The sequence below is a fragment of the Lepisma saccharinum genome, chromosome 3, assembly GCF_977018435.1.
Source record: "Lepisma saccharinum chromosome 3, izLepSacc3.1, whole genome shotgun sequence".
Classification (NCBI taxonomy): Eukaryota; Metazoa; Arthropoda; class Insecta; order Zygentoma; family Lepismatidae; genus Lepisma; species Lepisma saccharinum.
This window is the reverse complement of record NC_139231.1, coordinates 52,030,492-52,051,919: the sequence shown is the minus strand read 5'-3', so window position 1 is coordinate 52,051,919 and position 21,428 is coordinate 52,030,492. Positions and strand designations below refer to the sequence as shown.

Genomic DNA, 21,428 nt, shown 5'->3' with positions numbered 1-21,428 from the left:
TTCCTTGCGTTAAATTTCTAATACTTACATACCCTTTTTGTCAGTATTAATGGTATAACTGCATGTTGTCAGTTTCACAGTACTTCACTTGGATATACCCATCGATAATGTAAGGAAATATGACACTTTATTTTGTTCGATTCAATTGTGTCACTTATATGCAAGAGTTAAGTTGTTGGCTTTACAGAGAAGAGAGAAGTAGCTTTATGCATTGAAAAATGAGTCCACACTCATAGTTTTTGCAAGCATAGGGTTCCAAACCTCAGTGGAAATATCAACATATAATACCGAAAATGTATAAGGAGACTGATAAATTATAAATTATATTTCTTAATCAATCACTCATCACTCTTATCTCATTTAGTCGTAACTTTAAAAATAATCAAGTATTTTATTTCAAACTTACTGCATATGACAAAATTCCATAATCCTTCCCTAGCTTGTGAATTGTAGTAATTTTCCAAATTCACTATTTTGCAGTTTGAATTCAAATCATAGAGAATAGAGAAATTAAGTCAATTTAATAGAAGATAATATTGGTACTTAGCAAACCATACGTGGATCTGTATGAGTTTATTATTTCCATTTGCAAAAACATCGATTTAGTTTAGTTTGTAATTGTCAGGGAAAAATGTAAATTTTGTCCTGGAAAACCTGGAAAAGTCAGGGAATTTCATTTCTGCTTGTTTGTAGCCACCCTGTTTATATTTCCCAAGTATTTCCATCTATGAAATATTGTCACTACTTTTTCAAAATGATAAAATGCCCACTTATCAATAACTTTATCAGTTCATATATGGTAACATAGTACAGGGTGGTCCATAAGTACGGACACTCCCATTTAAAACATTTATGGACAATGAAACAGGAATAAAACAGACACAAGTTTTCAGTACAACCTGCTACAGTGTTGGGCTTCATGACTGCTGAAGCAAACTAGTGGAAACGAGCTAATTAAGGTGTGTAAAAAGTCTCGTTTACTGGTCATTTTTCCAAGCACCTGTATAAAGGACACTGTTGAGTAGCAGATGTCGGCATTCTTATGTTTTTTTGGGCAAGAGGGGGAGGTCCTTGTAGGCACTCTCGATGCCTGTTTAGTGGGATAGTCTAATGGCAGCTGGTCAGTCTCCTTTAAAAATGAATAGATAGTTCACATAATTTTTTATTTGGTTGGTGAAGAGCCAACGTTTAGTTTCTTGTGGCACCTTTCTTTTTCGAGCCATTGAAAAGAGGTTGCTTTTTAATTGGAAAACAAGAGGATTAAGGTATGCAAATGTTGTTGGAAGCTATTGATTAACATTGAGATTCAGCACTCTCAGGGTGTCATGTTACTTAATCTGGGATTTCAGGTACAGTAGCAGTGGCTAGGGAATCAGACAGAATGAGAGAAAAGATGCTCCCGTCCATGCTCAGTTTTCAGGTTTATTGGATAACTCTCCTCTTCTTTGAGGGAACCCCCCTAAGTAAGCCCTCCTCCACCCTTTCTTTTTTTTCTTCAGTTTTCTCTCTATCTCCTCACCCACATTTTTCTCGCAACACTAGGGGTCTCTCTGTCCCTTTCTTCTTCTTTCTCTCTTTCGGAGAGGGAGGAGATCCCTGAAGACAGTACTGGCCCAAAAGTGGACTGTATGTTTCAGGCAGAGGATTTCATTGAATTAATTAAATCTGATCATTATTTTTTATGTAGCGATATTTTGTATATACTTCAGCAATAATGCCTCCTCTATAACCAATACTTTAATAATGAATAGATCGAAGCAAAATTTACATGGGTTGTGACCTGAAGTCTCCTGTACCTGTTTAACGTGGTCACCATTACTTTCAGCACATTTATGCCATCGTTGAACCAAAGTTTGAAATCCAGTTTGGCAAAATTCTTGAAGTTGCTTTCATATCATGAATTTACAGTTGATTTAACCTCTTCCAAGTTGTTGAATCTGAAACAACATTAAGGCTCTTAAGAACCACCATGGACTACCCAATTTTGGCAATTGCCTAGGTTGCGAAGAACAACGTATGTAGTCGTGCCTTATTGTGATAGGTCTGTGTGGAATGGATGTCTTTCTGTGGTCTCTTCTTCCTGATGGCCTCCTCCACCTTCTTTAAGTTTAGTGATGTAGGTCTCGCTGGTGATTGTTTGACATCCATCTAAAAAGTCCATGAGAATAACATCCTGTGTGCTCCAATGCATCAGCAAGTTGACAGTTATCATCGGTGACTGGTGTTAATGGAGGACCACTCATCGTCTTATCTGCTACCTCAGTTTCTCCTCACACAACACCACACATTGCTAATGTCTACTACAGAATCCCCGTAAGCATTCAACAGTTGAATATGGATGTCCTTAGGTGAGCAACCCTCTTTGTTGTTTTAGCCTAACATTCCTAGTTCTAATTTCTCAGTCCGGCGAAAAAAATAGCATACGTGAGTAGGGCAAGGACACCTGTATAACATCCTACATAGACATTTACAGTCAGTCTGCTTGATCAGAAATTACCAACATGGAGACATTCTTGTTTGATTGTCCTGATAAAATGAATCAGGAAACAAATAGTAATTATTTTGTTAAATTGGATATCTGGGATATAATTCAAGCAAGAACTAAGTTTTTCCAATATCTATGATCCTCAAGGGTATAATATTTTGGTATGGTACTTCTTTTGATACAACCAATTTTGTTAGTTTTGTTTAATGAATGCAGGTTTTAAGAAGTAACAGAAAACCATTAGAGGTCGGGCCAAGATAGGGACCTGGGATCGATTTCCTGTGGGGGTACATTGCAGTGGTTCAAAATCTCCCCCATCCCTACACTCTCTCTCTCTCTCAATATTTCTTAATAGAAAAATGCAAAGATAGTTCCTTGAAAAAATATCAATAGTATGATTTTCCTCCATGATTCCTTGTTGGATGATTTCCAGATGTTTCAAATTTCAGGATAATTTGAATATCTGATATTTAAATTCTCTGAATGTCATTTAATTATTCTAATGATCCAGTAATTTGAATGATGGAAATCCAGACGAATGATACATTTAATGTGAATACAGTCAACTCTCGATTCAATGACCTTTCACAGTTCCCAGGAAAAGGGTCGTTATTGCAATTTGCACCAATTTTCAGCTTAAACGGAGCTCAAACTGACACAAAGATGCCTAGGAGATGGTGACACCATTTATCCTGGTAGTTATACAACCTGTTCTCTCAAGGTGGTGTATTTATCGATAAAAGAGCTTGACCTGCCATACGCATTGGCAAAGACTGCAAGTCCAGCAGTCATTTCGGGCTACTCCCCCCCCCCCTTGCGAGTTTTCAGCAGCTCTTAGGACAGTGAAACAAGTCAAGGTCGATTTAAGATAACATCCAAGCACATTCGATCTTCTCTTTTCGCGTATCCAAGAGCAAGCCTGGCAAAATAAAAGTAAAATTGGTCCGCTTGGGGGAGGGAAGGGCAGAGGTCAAGTGCTATTGGATATCACTCAAGCATGGTGTGGTGGTGTCTATTTTTAGTGCAGACCCAATTGTGAGCGGTGGAGTGCTTGTGAAGGGAATGAGTGCAAAAAAAACAACGCATTTCTCGGCCGATTTCCTTCAATTTTTCAACCTATTTCCAAATTTTTCACGGTTTCTGGGAAAAGGGTCGTTACTTCGAGGGGGTCGTTATACCTGGGGTCATAGAATCGAGAGTTGACTGTACATGGATACCTGTTGTAAAAAATGTTTAGAGCAGTGTGGACCTTAGTATTGAGAATTTGTGTTTGCTGTGATTCTGGGTGAAGAACACAATTGTTGCATATTCATTTGTGAAATTGTTGTGACTAAAAGAAGCATTGAGATGTAATATAATTTCATCTGCTTTCAGGAAATAGAAGCGAATGTTGGGGAAGCCCTTTGCATTCTTTGGGACAAAATACCTCCCTTCGTTCCAAAGTCTGTTCTCTTCAACCAGTTAAAGGCTTCCGAGCACGACTCTCCGTTGGGTAGGAATTTCAGCTACGAGAGGCCTAATGCAGATCACAGCCCATCTCACCCTTACCATGGAAGACCCATAAGAGGGTATAGCTATATGGGATTCGGGGGTGGGTATGCTGCTTATCCTAATCAAAATAGCCCTCTCGGTTTTGGTCCACGAAGCCAGCATCCTAAGTAAAAAAGAAAGTCCATTGCTCAGTAGTATGTGTGGGTGTGTAGGTGTGAATGAACTGTGTTATTTATTAGTATGTGGAATTGACACATTACTTGTTAATGTATTTTTGTTCTTATCTCTTTCTTCTGGGATTGCCTGTTAAGCCAGAACTAAAGCACATAAGTAACCTACCTCTTTAACTCGTAGACGTGTAGAAGCATTTTTTTGTATGTTGCCATGATAGTCCCTTTCTTTTACTGACATCCACTCCCCCCCTTTTTTCTTCCATGTGCTGTTAGTATGTGATAAAAAAAAATGTGTGCTTTGAATATTCTGCAACTGTAAAGTTGTGAATGAATATATTGATGTAAGGGTAATTTTTGATGCCTTCTATGTATAGGTCAATTTACATTGTAAGAAATATGCTTATTTACTTTCTTAATGCAATTTTTGTACTTTGCAATGTAGACATCCTTGATTGGCAGTGCCAATACATATGCAAGTGTCATAAAGATTTTTAAAGTATTACCTGGTATTACTCATGACAAAAGGGTTCTTTGTAGAAAAAGAAAGTTACCTAAATGATTAGTGCCAGAAGCATTCTGACACTCAAAAAAATAATCTCACTTTTAAAATGAGAAAATTAATGTAGACAACAGTGATGTAGGGAGCATTTTTTAAATCTAGGTTGAGCAAATTTCAAATGCTTAAGGGCATATTTGCAATGCATCATATCAATGTGATTTATGTTTTGACTAAGATTGTTAATTTTTTTTTTCCACATACAGAGCTTCACAAGAGGCTACTTTTTGACAGTGTAATGTTTAACAGCTGTTTATTTTAATCACATTTTCTGTTAAGAAGGTAAAATGTACGACGTACCTAATTCAAGGTTAATGATCTGAATGAGATAAAGTCTTGAATGTTCCTCTGTCAAACTTTGTTCATATTTCAAGCAAGCTCAAGCCATTTGTTTCAATGGAAACATTTTGTTTTCAAATGAAATATGAAAAAAGTATATTGAGTTTGTTCATTCAATGGTTGTATTGCTATATTTTGCTTTTTGTTGTTTACAGTATAAAGGCTGGTTAATGGAATGTACCCATTCTTTTAAAATGCATTTAGGGTTGTTTTTTTGTAGCATGAAAGTGTTCGTTACATTTTGCAGTTACTATTGTAATGTAATGAAATTCATGTTATGTTTATGATGGTTATAACATCATTTATTCATCATTTGTCATCTTTTTCAATACCTACCTACCTACCTACATAAATTTGAAGCAACTTTGTGTTAAACAACACACATATGAAGTTTTTAAATACAGTTTATTAGATGTCTAGCATTACTGTACTCCACGACATTAGCATTGATGCCAAAATACTGGAACAACACATGATAGTTTTTTTTTAAAACTATTTTAGTAGGTTACTTAATATACATCCCTCTTCAAGAGCTAATATTTATTACTTTTTAATATTTGTTGATTATTTTTCTTTATGTTATAAAGACTGATTTCTTAGTTGTTAGTCTTGGAAGTCATAGATTTTTCTTCTCAAAGACATGAGTGTTTATTGAAGTTATATGTGCAACAGGGCATGTTCTAGTGTTTAAAATTTGCTTTATACTTATTTGTGATTGTAAGTGTAATAATGTAATGAATACATCTTCGGTTTGTGTATCAGGAAGATGTATGTAGCTTATGGACGTGACTGTGTGATCAGATCTTTTGCATAAATCACTTTTTTTTAAATGCATAATATACAAACTTGTGTATTAATATAGATGATACTGGCCATTAAAGCAGCGTCTTTGTATTTGTTCACACTCTGTCACCTTACAATATGAAATTTAATATCGTGCATTATTAGTTGATTTTCAATAATCTCTAATGTAATATCTTTGTGTTATAACTTTGTTTAGATGAGACTTTGGTGTGTTATGCATTTTGCAGTTGTTACATGAATGTACAAGAAAGTATAAAACATTGTAAGAATAGTAGATTGTCCATTTAGTTAATTTCTTTTCTGAAATAATGCTTGTGGATATTTGATGTCGGTTACGTACTGTATTTCAAGTCAGAATATTCAATTTTTTTTTAAAGAAAAATCAAAATGTAAGTACAGAATGTGCAATACGTGTTACATGCTGAATTGAAGCTAAATTAATTAAAAATGCATGTTTAGAGGGTATTCTGAATATGTTTTAAATGAGAAGCACTTCATATTTTATCCATTATTCAAAGTATTTATGCGAGTTTGCTGTGGCAGCTATTACATATCCAGGTTGTGCAGTATATTGTATACCTTAATGCAGATTTTATTTTCAGTAATTTTGTGAATTCTTGTTTTTTTTATTAGATTTTTTTTAAATAACAAATATTAAATTGTGTAGTATTCTCTTAACACACAAATCTTTTATGGAAAGTGAATAAGAACAATAGACATATGTTTAGTTGCATTGTCATTTTACACTAAAGAAGTTAACTGAGTTCATTAAAATATCATAAAAGAGTCCCTAATTATCATCAAGGAAATATTTGTACATGATTCTGCACAACCACTAATTTATATATGGAAGAAATGTGTAAATTGGAATATAATCCTGATTAATACATATATGTACAAAGTTATCAATAAGGTTTTAGAAGTAGCATATACTCTTGAAAACCACTAATATTTGCATTGTCAAAAGAAGTATAGGCTACTTGTTTATTTTCAGATGAAAGCAATGTTTTTTTCATGTTCTAGTAGTTATTGTATTAAAATGTGAGGCTAATCTGATAAGATATTGAGAGAAATTGTGATAGAAACTTCAGGGAAAGCTTTTGATCTGTCTTAGTTTCCAATATTGATATAATATATTGGTGAAAATTATGACATGACAAGAATTGGCATCTAGAAACCTTGGCATTTTATACTGGTGAGCTTACCAAGCCAACTTCTACTTACTTCACAAATTGTAGCTATATTACTTGGGATTTAGAGATTTGCACAATAGTAAGAAGATAAATTAATTTTTTTTAAACATTGATAAATTGAAACCCAAGTTAATTTTAATCCTTTTGATGACAAATTCATTCATTCTACAAATCAAATATTGCTATATATTTATACTGTGCCGTTATTGTATTTTTAAATCATCATCCTTCTTTGCCGTATCCTGCCTCTGGCTGGGTCGGCATAGAAGTCAAGCCTCTCCATTTTCTTCTGGTGTTCCACCATTCCTCTCTCTCCACGGTGTTCCAATCTTGGTCTCCCCCTTGCTCTTACTCCCACTCCTTTTGCATTATAATCTCTTACTGGTAGTCTTTCTGCATCCATCCTATTCATGTGTCCAAACCATCTCATCTGTGCTTGATCTATTCTTTCCTGAAGCTTCACCACCCCCAATGTCTGTCGGATATCCCCATTCCTTATTCTATACCTTCTAGTCTTCCCAAATACACTACTTAAAAATTTCAACTCCACTGCCTGCATCTTTCTTTTGCCTCTCTCTGTCATTGTCCAAATCTCTGCTCCATACATAATTATTGATACATAGTATGTATTGTATATTACCTTTTTGCATTTTATAGGTACATCCCTGTTCCATATTAATCTTCGAACGCTTTGATAGTCCACCTCCTCGTCTATTCGTCCACTTCTCTCAATTATGCTTCCTATATATTTGAAACTCTCCGCTAGCCTCAACTCTTCTGTGCCCATCTTTATTCTTGATACATTTCTGGTTATTTTTTTAATATTAAAGCAAAATTCATTTCTAAAATTATTGTTCTGAACAAGACCCAACAAAGTCGTCTGATTATGTGCATTTCTTAAAGGGGTTGTACTTATTACCAGGGCTTGGAACTTAGTGTTTTATATTGTATGTATCAGCTGTTTTTATGGAGGCATCTATTCTTAGCAAATCTCGTAAAAGAGTTTGGGATCACCATTAGAATGCAAATTTGTCTTTTTTAGATTTATTTTTATATTATTATTGTCAAATTTATTTACTGAAGCAAGTAACTTTTTTTTGCGACATCGCACTAAGGTCAAGACAGAAAGTGCATAATTTCACTCAATATCTTCTCAGAAGTTTGTTATTACTGTGGTGCTGTACTCTTGTGGGTCAAAGCTAATCTGAAAAGCTGCAGCTTTAGTTAAGATTTATTATTCCTATAACTCTTAATGAGATGTTCATAGCCAACAAAATAGAGGTTGAATTGCATTTTGCAAAGAAATGCAGTGCAAAGTCAACAGATGTATGTTGGTGGGAAAGAAGGTAAAGTTGAATATATAAGTCTTATGTTTTGTGGTTAGTATGCTGTTTTTCTTTAACGTGCTGTCCAAGGTGACACACAAAAAAAAAGTACAATGAAATATAATGCTGTATGTTAACACATTTTTGAAATGTACCAGTAAATGTTTTTAGTGGAAGGAGTTACATTAAAAAATGTCAGTTGTTTCCTTGTAGTTGGGTTACTTCTGCAATAAAGTTGTATTTTTTCACAACAGTGAGAACGACTCATTGTTATTAACACCATTGATATGGGTACATGAAGTTCCTGTAACATGTCAGTGGCTTATTCCAAATATTTTTGTTTCATGTTCTGAATTTTTCTATGCTTCTCATGCATGCAATGCTTTATTATAAATATATATTTGTATATGTCTCAACAAAAAGTCCAGTCCTGATTAACTTATATGTATCAAGTAAGAAACTGCCATCTTTAATGTGTAATCATGCATGCTTAGGTGTGTGTTCAAAATAGTTTGATTATCTAATCTCCTTACTTAATATTTTTACTTGATTAATCATAATTTTGTGTCCTTTGTGTACAAATGATCTTTATATTATTCTGTACTTAAATTTTTTTGAGCATCTAATGCTTACGTATTTATAAGAAAAGATGTTCAATCAATTTATTATTTTCTTTCCTCTGGCTACATGTAAATGTCATCAGGTAAGCAAAGCATTGCACCTTTGCATGGAGAAAGAATGGAATCGCCTTTGTCATCTGAATATAAAGGAATATTTCAGGTATAATCATATTAAGTTAATTTTTCTTTTATTAGACTACTGGTTATAAAAATTGAGGGAAATTTAATAGATTTAATGGTAGATTGTGGTATCTCCTCTGATGCACAATTTCCCTTGTAGACCGGCCCCCATGGTGGAGTGGTTAGCACATCATGCTAGGAAGCCAGGGGTCCTGGGTTCGAATCCTGTCCTGGGCATGGGTGTTTGCGAGTGTCCATTCATCATATCATCACTCATCTCCATCTTCGCAAATTAGCCAAAAGTGGCCTAACAAGCGAAGTAAAATGAATCAAATCAATCAACTTCTCTTACCAGAATCTTCTCCCTTCCCCCATCAAAAAATAAATTGCAGAAAATGGTTCATGAAATATCTACATATTTGAGATTTTTTCTTGTTCATGCAATTTAATTTTGGTGAAATTTGCATGTAGATTACTGCTTTTAGGTACAAAAAATAATATCAGCATTGAATATTGGTGCAGAAACAAAAAAATCTTGATTGAATTATATATACCATTTACAAGATATAATTCCATCAGTGAGATATTTGGTAAATGCATTGGAGAAAGTGCAGCAACAGTAATTGTGTGTGCATGAGAGATACAGGCTGCTTTAAAATGATGTGAACGATTTCAACTTCTTATATATTTTTATTTTTCATCCAAATTGCATAATTCCTAAAACTGTCAAGTTTTTTTGATAGAACATTTGTGAGAGACCGTGTTCAAAATTTTATGTGGGCCCCCGTTGTTACACTGCATACATCAATTCGGTAATCCAATTCTGCCCAGACCTGTTTCAACATGTCTGCATCAACAGTTTGCACTGCAGCAGTAATGTGCTCTTTCAGTTCATTGACATCTGCGGGTAGAGGAGGTTTGTACACAATGTCTTTTAGATGTCCCCACAGAAAAAAAATCTCAGGGGGTTAAATCTGGGGATCTTGGTGGCCAACGTAGTAACTGTTGATCATTTTGAATAGATCGCCTAATCCAGCGGTCTGGCAGTCTGTTATTAAGGTAATTTCGAACATGGCGATGAAAGTGGCATGGGGCTCCATCCAGTTGATAGATGAAGTTTGCACTGTCACGTTCAAGCTGTGGCATAAGCCATGTAGTAAGCATGTGTAGGAATGATTGTCCAGTCACAGTTTCCTTGTGAAAGAAGTACAGACTGTACACTTTGGTTGATGAAATGGCGCAAAACACATTAGTCTTCGGTGAATCACGCACAACTTCAACGATTTGACGAGGATTCTCAGTCCCCCAGATGCGAACATTTTGCTTGTTCACTCTTCCTGTCACATGGAACGTAGCCTCATCACCGAAACAAAGTTTGTCAATAAAATCATCTTCACCACTGCATATAACTAGAAATGAATCACAAAATTTTGGGGGGGAGAGTGATCATTAGGTGTTAAATGTTGTAACAACTGCACCCGATAGGGATACATCTTTAAACGCCTATGCACTACGCGCCAAACAGTTGCTCGAGGCATTGTTAGCTCTTGACTCACTTTCCTTGTAGACTTTTGGGGGCTGCGTTGAAAACTAGCTCGAACTCTTTCGACATCTGCCTCAAGACGTGGACGGTCTACCGGACGATTTTCTTTGCAAATGCATCCCGTTGTCTTGAATTTATCATATCACTTACGTATGGAGTTCTTGGATGGTGGTTGTTTACGAAATTTTGTATGAAACTCACGCTGAACACTAACAACAGACAGACAAACTTGAAACTGTAGGATGCAAAAAGCTTTCTCTGCACCACAGGCAGCCATCTTAGAACTTATCACCCTGCCACCTAGTGGAGAAATTTGGAACTACTACGACCGTTGCAAACAAAACTCGAGGATATGGTTGAGAATACTTTCACTTTAATTGTTGATAAAGTTTTATCGCTCCTGGAATGGTTTCTTATCGTTTAAACCATTTTGAAGCACGCTGTATTTCTTTTATTCCATCTGGCACCACCTGTAGTAGATTGAAAGTTACACACAATTGTCAGGGGAGGGACACACACACATGGGAAACTTTGAAATGAATGATGCATGCTCTGTCCATCCCTCACCTGGAAATTGTGTGCAACTTGCAAAGCTACTAAGGGATAGTGCCATTTAAATTTTGTGTGCAAGATAAATTGGTAGTTTTGATGAGACTGCTGATGCCATCTTGTGAAAACTTGCTGAACAGCATTGGTTTGTCAATTTTGTGGTTTTAAATTCTTTACTTCATTATTGGCGAACCAGATAGCACCACTTAATTTGCACAGCTGAGGAAGGCACCCTCTGGTGACTGGTTGCTCAACTAAGTCTGCTCTTTACATCATTGGCAGGTTGTGAAACTAAAATTCTTAGCTACACCAGATGGCATCACTTGCACAGCTGATGTCAGTGCACCCTAGTGATTGGTTTATGAAGTAAGCCAGCTCTACACCATTATTAGCCACTGGCAGGTTCAACTAAGTAAATTCTTTAGGTTACACCAGATGGCACCACTTAACTTGCACAGATAATGCCAATACACCGTTGGGACTAGTTGCCCAACAGTCAATTCTTTACTTCCATTACTGGCCACTGGGTGAACTTTGTTTATATTGATACCAACACCCTCATGTAGCAGGTTGCAAAACTAGGTCCTTCACTACCCCCCCCCCCTCAAACTCCACTCCCACACACTGCTGGCAGCTAGAATGATGGGTAGTGTCAATGTGATCAAGAGTTCCTAAGATTGGTTTATTTTACTTCACATTTGTGCTACTTTTGGCTAATCACGAATATAAGGATGAGTGAACACACAAAGATGACCCAGGCCAGGATTCAAACCCGTGATCCTTGGCATCATAGCATGCGGTGCATGGAGGACAGTCAGTTTTTCTAGGAAATAAATGTGACTAAGATGTTGATGCCTGCCACCTTTACCACTTTGTTTAAAATACATAGAATTGATCTTTTAAATCTAGCGTGTAATGGCCAAGTCGTTTAATTGATTGATTTATGCACAGTAAGCCTATTCGGGATTGGACCTACAGTTTAAAGTGGGATAAGAACCACTCTTTACCCCCATCGGGAATCGAACCTGAGACCCCTTGATTACAAGGCAAACCATGTTAACACTGCACCATCGGGGAGGCCCCAAGTTGTTTAACTTTTAATTTAATATCGTATCTTGGTACCTTGGAAAACTGTGTGTGTAATAATGCACTAATCGGACATCTTCACTCACTACCCTTCCTTTCACGCACCATCAGACACTTTCACTTCACTAAAAAGAAAAACACTGAACAATTAAAGAGATAAGAGTCAAACATTGTATTCTCGCTCTTGCTTTGTTTATAATTTGCAACCCCATCAGAGCAACAATCTGTTACTAACAACTAAAATATGATTATCTGCTAAATGAACTATGGATCTAAATTTTTTTAAATTCAATGCAAGAAATTGAATTATATCCAAGTGAAATTCATACACTGATAGATTTTCCGTGTGATTTTTTACAAATATAAAAGTAAAAAAAAATCCCCTGGTGATGCGAATTCCATTTGGTATTTAGACAATTATTTTTTACAGAAAACAATATTGTCAACGGCAGTTGCCATACGTGTGTGTGAGAGCAGAAATTGATAACAAAAAAGTCTGGATGACTCCTTAGACTCATCTATCTTAATGTTTATATAAACTTGGGAATATATTACGTTCCTTCTTCCCAAGTAAGCAGGAAAGTATCTTTCTCGCGAATTACTTTTCTGAGTATTACAAATTGGTCAGGATTAGTCACTTCACTCTGTAGTTTGCAACTATGTTAACACAATGCAAAAGCAATTGCATGGTGCCATTCCATCCCTGTTGCAGTTGCATACCCTCTACTTGTCTCTCATTTACCAACTGAAAGGGCTCTTTCCTCACAATTACACAAGCAAAGTCAAGTCTTCAAGACTGTACTTACCAGGTGGGCTGAAAAGTTCGTAGGCTGACTCATAGATGGCGTTACTAGAATTAAATCCATGTGATTTTTACTTAGTACTAACCTTCAAAAGATACGTGTATAAATTTCACAGCTGCCGGATAATTAGTTCGTGAGATATAGCATTGTGAGTGAAGCAGCTTTTGTTATTGTGAAAAAATTGATAAAAAAGAATTTCGTGTGTTAATAAAGCATTGCTTTTTGGCAAAAAAAAAAATACTGTTGAAGCCAAGGCTTGGCTTGATAAACATTATTCGGACTCTGCACCAGGAAAATCAACCGTTGAGAAGTGGTTTGCTAAATTTAAATGAGGCGAAATGAGCATCGAAGACGATGCACGCAGTGGACGCCCCAAAGAGGCTGTTACCGACGAAAACATCAAAAAAGTCCACAAAATAATTTTAAATGATCGTAAAGTGAAGTTGATCGAGATAGCTGAGACTTTAAAAATATCAAAGGAACGTGTTGGACATATTGTGCATGAATATTTGAACATGTGAAAGCTGTGTGCAAAATGGGTGCCGCGCGTGCTCACAATCGATCAAAAGCAACAACGTTTTGATGATTCGGAGCAATGTTTAGCGATATTCAACCGTAATAAACACGAATTTTTCCGTCGATATATTACAATGGATGAAACATGGCTCCATAACTACACTCCAGAGTCCAATCGACAGTCAGCCGAGTGGACTGCACGTGATGAACCGAATCCAAAGCGTGGAAAGACGCAACAGTCGGCTGGCAAGGTTATGGCATCAGTATTCTGGGATGCGCATGGTATTATATTCATCGATTACCTCAAAAAGGGCCAGACTATCAACAGCGATTATTACATAGCTTCGTTGGAGCGTTTAAAGGATGAAATCACGAAAAAACGGCCCCATTTGAAGAAGAAAAAGTGCTGTTTCATCAAGACAATGCACCGTGTCACAAATCAATGAAAACGATGGCAAAATTATATGAATTAGACTACGAATTGCTTCCCCATCCACCATATTCTCCAGATCTGGCCCCCAGTGACTTTTTCCTGTTTGCAGACCTTAAAAGAATGCTCGCTGGAAAGAAATTTAGCACTGATGAAGAGGTAATCGCCGAAACTGAGGCCTATTTTGAGGCTAAAGAGAAATCGTACTATAAAAATGGCATCGAAAAATTGTATGACCGCTATAATCGTTGTTACGCCCTCGAAGGCAACTATATTGAATAATAAAATCGAATTTTGTCAAAAAAATATTTTTTACTATGTTAGCCTACGAACTTTTCAGCCCAACTGTTACATCCCTTCTTGCCCAAGATTCGATCGCATCGTGCCAGCCAAAAATTAGCTGGGCTGGTGCCTTATGGCTATTCCCTAAAGTCTCTGAGCATGCGTCTACACTATGCTTGGCTCAGACAGCCCGGAGCACATCTAGAGAACAGTCGGGGATGCGGCGCAGGGATAGAGGCGGCCATAAGCTTGAACACTTGCGAGATTCGAATCTCCTTGTTCATAAATGTATTAACTATATTTTGGCGAAGCAAGTGCTTTTTCTGAAGGTAGAGCCATGGCATGGCAACTCTCCCCTTTAGAGCCACCGCTGTATACCTATAGAGAGGTTGTTCGCTTTATATCAGACCATTGTCGATTCGGTGCTGCCACCTGGCGTATCATGCTAGAACTATGGGTCTGCTGGCAGGAGCAGTGTTGTGTCTGACCTTGTAGGTCTGTGAGTGTTGGTAGTGAATGTTATCAAATGGCACCGAAAATCAACCGGTATTGGGAGGGTTACGTAATAGCCTTTTCCATGCTAAGTTTTCATATGTACGCATTGTGAAACAGTATTGGGAGAATGGGTTAACACTCAGGGTGACTACTGCGAAAGCTATTGTGGCCCGTTACACACAACAGGGTCTCCTTGCGAAACATTCACCCACGAAAACCACCAGGAGAAGGGTTGCAAGCCGTGTACACCACCTTCTACCGCGTCACATTGCCGAACTGCAGGAAACTATGAAAAGTACCTGGCGGGTTCCAAATGGAAGAAAGTTGTCACAATGGATGAATCATATGTCCATCTCACTGCTGGTGGTCACATTCGGGTGATCACATACCATGACATTGATGGAAAGGGGCGCAGCAACTTTGTTCGTCAGTGCAGGGAAAGGAAGTAAATGGAGTTTTCGCTGCAACGTCTGATTCTTTTACATGAAGCATTTCTATGAATGTGATAATTGCTATGATATTTGGTACAGTGGTCGCGAAGATATTAACGAACATTCTAGACAGTCGACCACATCCTGTTATCGTCATACTTTCGTTAATAATACGGGAGAAAAAATGCACGTGGAATGTTCTTGGCAACTAAATTTTTGTGTATGAATTAGGTTCATTATTATTATCATCATCATCATTTCTTTTAAAGATATACACACTGAAGCATTTGTATTTTGGATATTTACTGTCTCTTTTCTTCCGCTTTAAACTAATCGCGGCGATGATGATGATGATTGCATGAAACGACAAGGGGAACCCCACAAAACTTTCTTAGTGCCATCGACATGAGTGTAAGGCAACTTTCAAACCAATGAGACAAGCGACACGGGATGTTCACACTGTCACACTAGTGACACACACTTCCAGACTGTAAAATAGCATTCATTGCACATGAGGGTCCAAACAGCAAACGACACGTTCATATGGCGTATTCGCGTGCTACTTGTTACTTCGGTCGGAAAGCTCCTTAAAGGAAGGGTGCTGAGACCGAAGCGACGCGCTACAGGGGGAGTTCCCAACTAAGTGACAAGCGACATGGTGCATTCAGTCTATTAGCAAGTGATGCTTGCGAACAACAGATAGGCGACACGATAAGCCACACTTGTTGCTTCTGCGTCGCTCAAACTGGGCCATTTCCTCAATAGCTTGCAACATGTTGCCGTGGTTTGTTGTTTGCGCATACGCAATGCAATGAGTGTCTTGCTTTAGTGAGATTGCGCACCAAAGCGACAAGCGGCACGCAACACTTATCGCTTGAGGATTTCACCAACTGAACGCTGGCCTGTGCTTCCCGTCATGCCGCTACGATGTGAAATGTTGCTCTTGATTGGCTCCTTTCCAAGCAACATGTGTCACTTCGGTATGAAAGTTGCCTTGGCCCAAATGACCCATGTCGCTTTGGTCCGGAATCACATTGCGATTTTTCTTCTTGTGTTACGCATGCTATTTATTTATTAATTTTATTTTACTTTTCTTTCCAAATTAATGCCATTTCGTGACTGCAAATCACTCCACAAATATAACTGTTTCCATCAATTCACTTGCCGCCTTTCTAGAGAAACAAATCTACACAATATATTCCAAAAACTAACTAAGCCGCATTACTTTCATAACAAAATTAGCACCTGGGTCGATCGCACTGCCATCTACTTGTCATCGTCTCGAGGAACCAGTTTCTTGGGTCGTTTTCCACACTATGTTATTCAAGGTGCTGTAACTGTACCTTGAATATGTGCAACAAACCAACATAAGATGTTTCTATGAATTGTTTGTAATTACTGCAAACAAAATATTCTCCGTACAAATAATCAGTTAGATATCTGTTTGCTATGGCTGAAGAAACTGCATGGTAAAGTATATTTGGTTTAGGTAAAAGTTTTAAATGTCAAAATGAAGTCTCTATTACCATCCCTACCAAGGAGGGGGATGTTCTTGACTGTCAGGATACCATCCCTTTGACCCAGTACTACTACTAAAAAAATGTCAAATGATGGGAAACATGGCAGAATATAGGACTGACTACTAGAAAAAAAAAAAAGGAACACACAATCCCAAACTCCTATGAAAATCCTGGCCAGACCACTGATTCTTATTCCATACTGATGCCTATAATGTACAGTTCAGAAAATTTATGTTTAAAACCTGTAATTATTCATGGCATAAACACTAGTGAATACATCTCAAATCACACTCCACAGGACTGGTGCTGCTTTTCATTGTTTTTAATTATTGTTGTTGCAAAGTGCAGTGCAATGCAATAGAATGCATATACTTGAGACCAGCCAGTATTGCAATACTGACAAATTGAAGAATGATGATCTCCATTATAGAGGCATCATTGATGTCAATGTTTTTATGACAAATGTTTCAATATTTTAAAAATATCAAAATATCACCAGAGGCGCAACCACAAATTTTTGTTTGGAGGGGGGCAAGTACCAGGATAAACATACCAATAATAATAATAATTTTACTAATTATTAAACGTGTTATTAATTTGCTTTATTTTACTTAGCTTCTTGTGCCACTTTTGGCTAATTTGCAAAGATGGGGATCAAAAATCCATGCCCAAGCTGTGATTCAAACCCGGAACTAATAATATTATTATTATTATTAGTAGTATCAAAGACGTTATTACCCTTGTAAATTAAGCAAAAAGGGGGGTAGAAGTTGGTGCTAAAGCATTTGTGTTCGAACCAAAGATTTGAATAATTTTTTGAACATGTTCAATTTCACATTAATAATTTAAAACAAGCATACAAACTATTTTTGAAAGACAGAAAATGAAAAGCATTCCAAATATAATTCTTCTTTACATTAACATGTATAACTTTCAAGCACGATATATGTTTCACACATATCCAATAAGGAGCAACATGGACACTAAATTGTGTGTGTATTCAAAGTTTCTTTAATACATATTACGAGGGATGATCGGAAAAAAAGGTTACAAAGCATATAACTTTTGTTTTATTCACCGTAACGTAACGAAAATTTATGTTTAAATTAATAACATGTTTGTCTTGTTGCGAGTTTGAGGACTTCGGATTCTGACCATGTATACCCGAGAAGCGGACATTTAAAATGGTGACTCGTCTAGAAAATTGGTCAAGAGTAGAAGTGAGGGCAGAGGTGCGGTTCCTGTGGGCCAAAAACACTACACCTGCTGACATTCATAGGCAGATTGTGGAGGTGTATGGGGAGGGGGCAATTTCAAGGCAACATGTAGCAAAGTGGTGTCGTGCCTTCAAAGAAGGACGGACCAGTATTGTTAATGACAACCCTGGACACAGCGGTAGGCCCAGTACCTCAACCACTGACGTGAACTGTGCTCTTGTGGATGAGTGTATTCGTGAGGACAGAAGAACAACATTACGCTCAATATCAGCTGAGCTGGGACTACCATTTGGTTGGCTGGCCACCATTATCTGACATGTGGTGATGTCAAAAGAGCTGCCTCACGGTGGCTACGAGAACTTGACGTGGATTTCTGTGCAACCGGTATGGAAAACCTCATCTACCGTTGTGACAAGTGCTTGAACAAAAAAGGTGATTACATCGAGGACTAGTGTTGAGTGCCCTCCATCATCAGGTGTGTTGATCTTCCAGCTATGTCTAACACATACGCCATAATAAGCTTTGTAACCTTTTTTTTCGATCATCCCTCGTATATACAACATATATTTTTTAAATACATCACACAACCAATTCATCCATCTCACAATAAACCAATAGCAAAAATGACATAAATTGTTTCTCAAATGTGAACGCTCCCTTTCCTCAAAACAATTGTTCATGCATTTAACACAAAAATCAATTAAGAGAAGTGTTATTTCTCTGTCTGGGTATTTATAATGCACTACAGAGAACAATGATACAGTGCGAGTGAAGCAAGCAAGATCATTTTTGGATCCAATATTTTTCCAGGCTGAAATCAATATTGATTTAATAGGGTGAAAATTATTTCACGGGATGCCAATGCATTCTCTCTTTTACAACTTTTGTGCCTCCCCCATGGTGTAGTGGTAAAATTGTCGCCTTGTGATCAAGGGGTCCCGAGTTCGATACCCAGTGGAGGCACATGTCACAGTGGTTCGGATCCCACTTTAAACTGTAGGTCCAGTCGCGATTAGTCTTTCTGTGCATAAAGTAGACTTAAAACCACAAATCAATCAATTTTACACCTTATTTTCATTTAGATCATTCGGCGCCCAGGGCCGCCTCCTAACTACGGTCCTGAACTTGATAAGAGCATGAAAAGAAGGGATTGCGAGAAAATTTTATGAATAGTGTTTATATTTGAATAAAATTTGAAGTTGTGGGCGGTAATTGCCCCCTGCAGATACACTTGGCCATCAATGTTTGCCCCCACTCCCTTGAACTCATTTCTGTCCAAGGTTGGTGGGGGGCAATGCCCCCCACCCCTTCCCCCCGTGGTTGCGCCACTGAATATCACACAGCCCTAGTCCCAAGTTAGATCATGTGTAGTTTATCTCGTACAAAACCAACAACAAAGGGTGCTCAATAAATACTCATTCAGCTTAACATACCTTTTCTGGGTTTCATACCAGTGTGATGCAGATGAGCTACCACTGATCAAGAAAGAAGTATCTATCTACTTACAGGTACAGCAGACACCATTCGAAGTCCATATGCACTGGAAATTTGCAGCTACTATTTTGCAAATTGCCTGCAGACAGCCTCTGAAGATCCAAAGCAAATCTTACAATAATTTGCATACTCTGTTGGCATTACTTATATGTACAAATGCAACTACATATAAATATTAGGGGTGTGCAGGATTCCAAAGTGTCAGGATCAGGAATAAATTTTACATCCTGCCCTGTTATATAACTGTACTATAAGTATCTGATTTCTCTTGAAATTTGTATTTTTTATTCCAGAAGTGTAAAAACAATCACTTGAGGAAATAACGTGTATAATTTGTGATTTTCACACTGTCCGGAAATTTACAGCATTTCTTGACATCAGTCTGGAAATTGAGAATTCTTCCCATCATGAATGTAACGATTTTAAAAATTTCCTATTCCAACCCAGAATTTTCCATCCCACACACCCCTAATAAATACCATATCTGGGCACAATATCGGCACTCCTGTTCAGATAAAGCAGCACATATTTCAACAATTCAACCTTATAAAATGTGTCACTTCATGTGAACAGGAGTGTAACTAATATTGACATGATTTGGCCATCCTGACAAAAAGAACTAACCATGCACATTGATGAAAAACAAATGAACCATGCAAACCATTTTAAAATATGCTATGTAAATGACCATGGCAAATATCTCAATCAAATTTTTAGAACTCAAAAATTTATAAACAAAGAGACACAAATTCACACTGTTCATGTTACACAATTCCCAATGGGCAAAAAAGTCATTGTTCTGTGTACATTTTGACAATCTATTTTTCTCCTAGAAGTAAAAATAATTGCATTAAACTAAAAAAAAAAACACCTGGCAAAACAAATATCCCTTTTTAATATTTCTCAAGGTACTGGATAATCTGAAGATACACACATGGCGTATCCAATCCTAACATTTCATACCTTGAAGTATGTCAGTAAGGAATCTGAGATTATGCAACAAGGTATGCCATAAAATGCTCAATATTATTAGGTTCTTGCATCACATTGGAAATTATGAATCTCTCACTGTATCATCACTCATTGTCCCACTGAAAACTAGTTCTATTGCTGCTTGGACATCACCACCAGTGACCTGCAGAGCTTGCAAATTCACAGCATCATCCATCAACCCCATCTCCTTCATCTGCTGCAACTGTCGTGATAACTGACGGGCTACGGCCTCAAAATCCGATCCTAGTCCACTTGTATGCGAGGAGCCCTGCAGAGAAAAATATTTCACATCACCCAGACAAAAAAAAGTGTGTACTGTAACTAGTGAAAATTACAATGGCCAGAAGCAAACATGAATGGAATTAAAAAAAGAAGATTCAGGCCCTTGAAGGTCGTGAAATTCTTAAATACACTTTCCATCATGCAATTACAAGAACATTTGAATTTTTTTAATATAAAAATTATAAAATGCAGAACTGTTAGAAACCTACAATCATGCCTAGTTATGTTGAAAATCATACAATAGTAAAGAACTATTACAATGATAATAAAAAATAAATTGTATTATGCAACACTTAGGCTGGCTTTTAAATGTACAATTGAGGTTCAGGTTAGCACATAACTGGATGTTGCAAACAACATGGTTGCCTCATGGAGCTATCAAAGTTTCACACTTGACATCTTCACAGTTAGATTACCAAGAAATGATTCGCTAAAAAGTTAAAATGCTAGTTTTGTTTGGCAGAGTTCAAGCAATGTAAATGTACACAGAATTAATTTGATGAGATCCTGTTGGAGACTTTGTGACAAATGACATCCAGTCTAATAAGACACTCAATCTCTGAGCAGTAATTTGATGTAGTGGTTAGGAGCAGCAGCTTGCAGACTGCTTTATGTTTTATAATATAAGTTCAGGTCCTGCTGTCCCTACCTCTTTTGGTCAACTATTTGTTGTGTTTTTTC

At 37.2% G+C, this 21,428-nt stretch overlaps 2 protein-coding genes across 3 annotated transcripts in view; one reads left to right on the top strand and one right to left on the bottom strand.

Moving 5' to 3' along the window:
* Positions 1–8,619, top strand: part of LOC145985032 (3'-5' RNA helicase YTHDC2-like) — a 108,952-nt gene extending 100,333 nt beyond the window's left edge. For both annotated transcript variants that reach the window (XM_083118542.1, XM_083118541.1), the window contains exon 26: positions 3,860–8,619. In XM_083118542.1, coding sequence (XP_082974668.1) covers positions 3,860–4,147 — 288 coding nt within the window. In that variant the 3' untranslated portion in view covers positions 4,148–8,619. The remainder of the gene's footprint in view (positions 1–3,859) is intronic.
* Positions 8,620–20,171: 11,552 nt separating this feature from the next.
* Positions 20,172–21,428, bottom strand: part of LOC145985031 (ubiquitin-like protein 7) — a 75,296-nt gene continuing 74,039 nt past the window's right edge. The window contains exon 8 of the mRNA XM_083118540.1: positions 20,172–20,733. Coding sequence (XP_082974666.1) covers positions 20,527–20,733 — 207 coding nt within the window. The 3' untranslated portion in view covers positions 20,172–20,526. The remainder of the gene's footprint in view (positions 20,734–21,428) is intronic.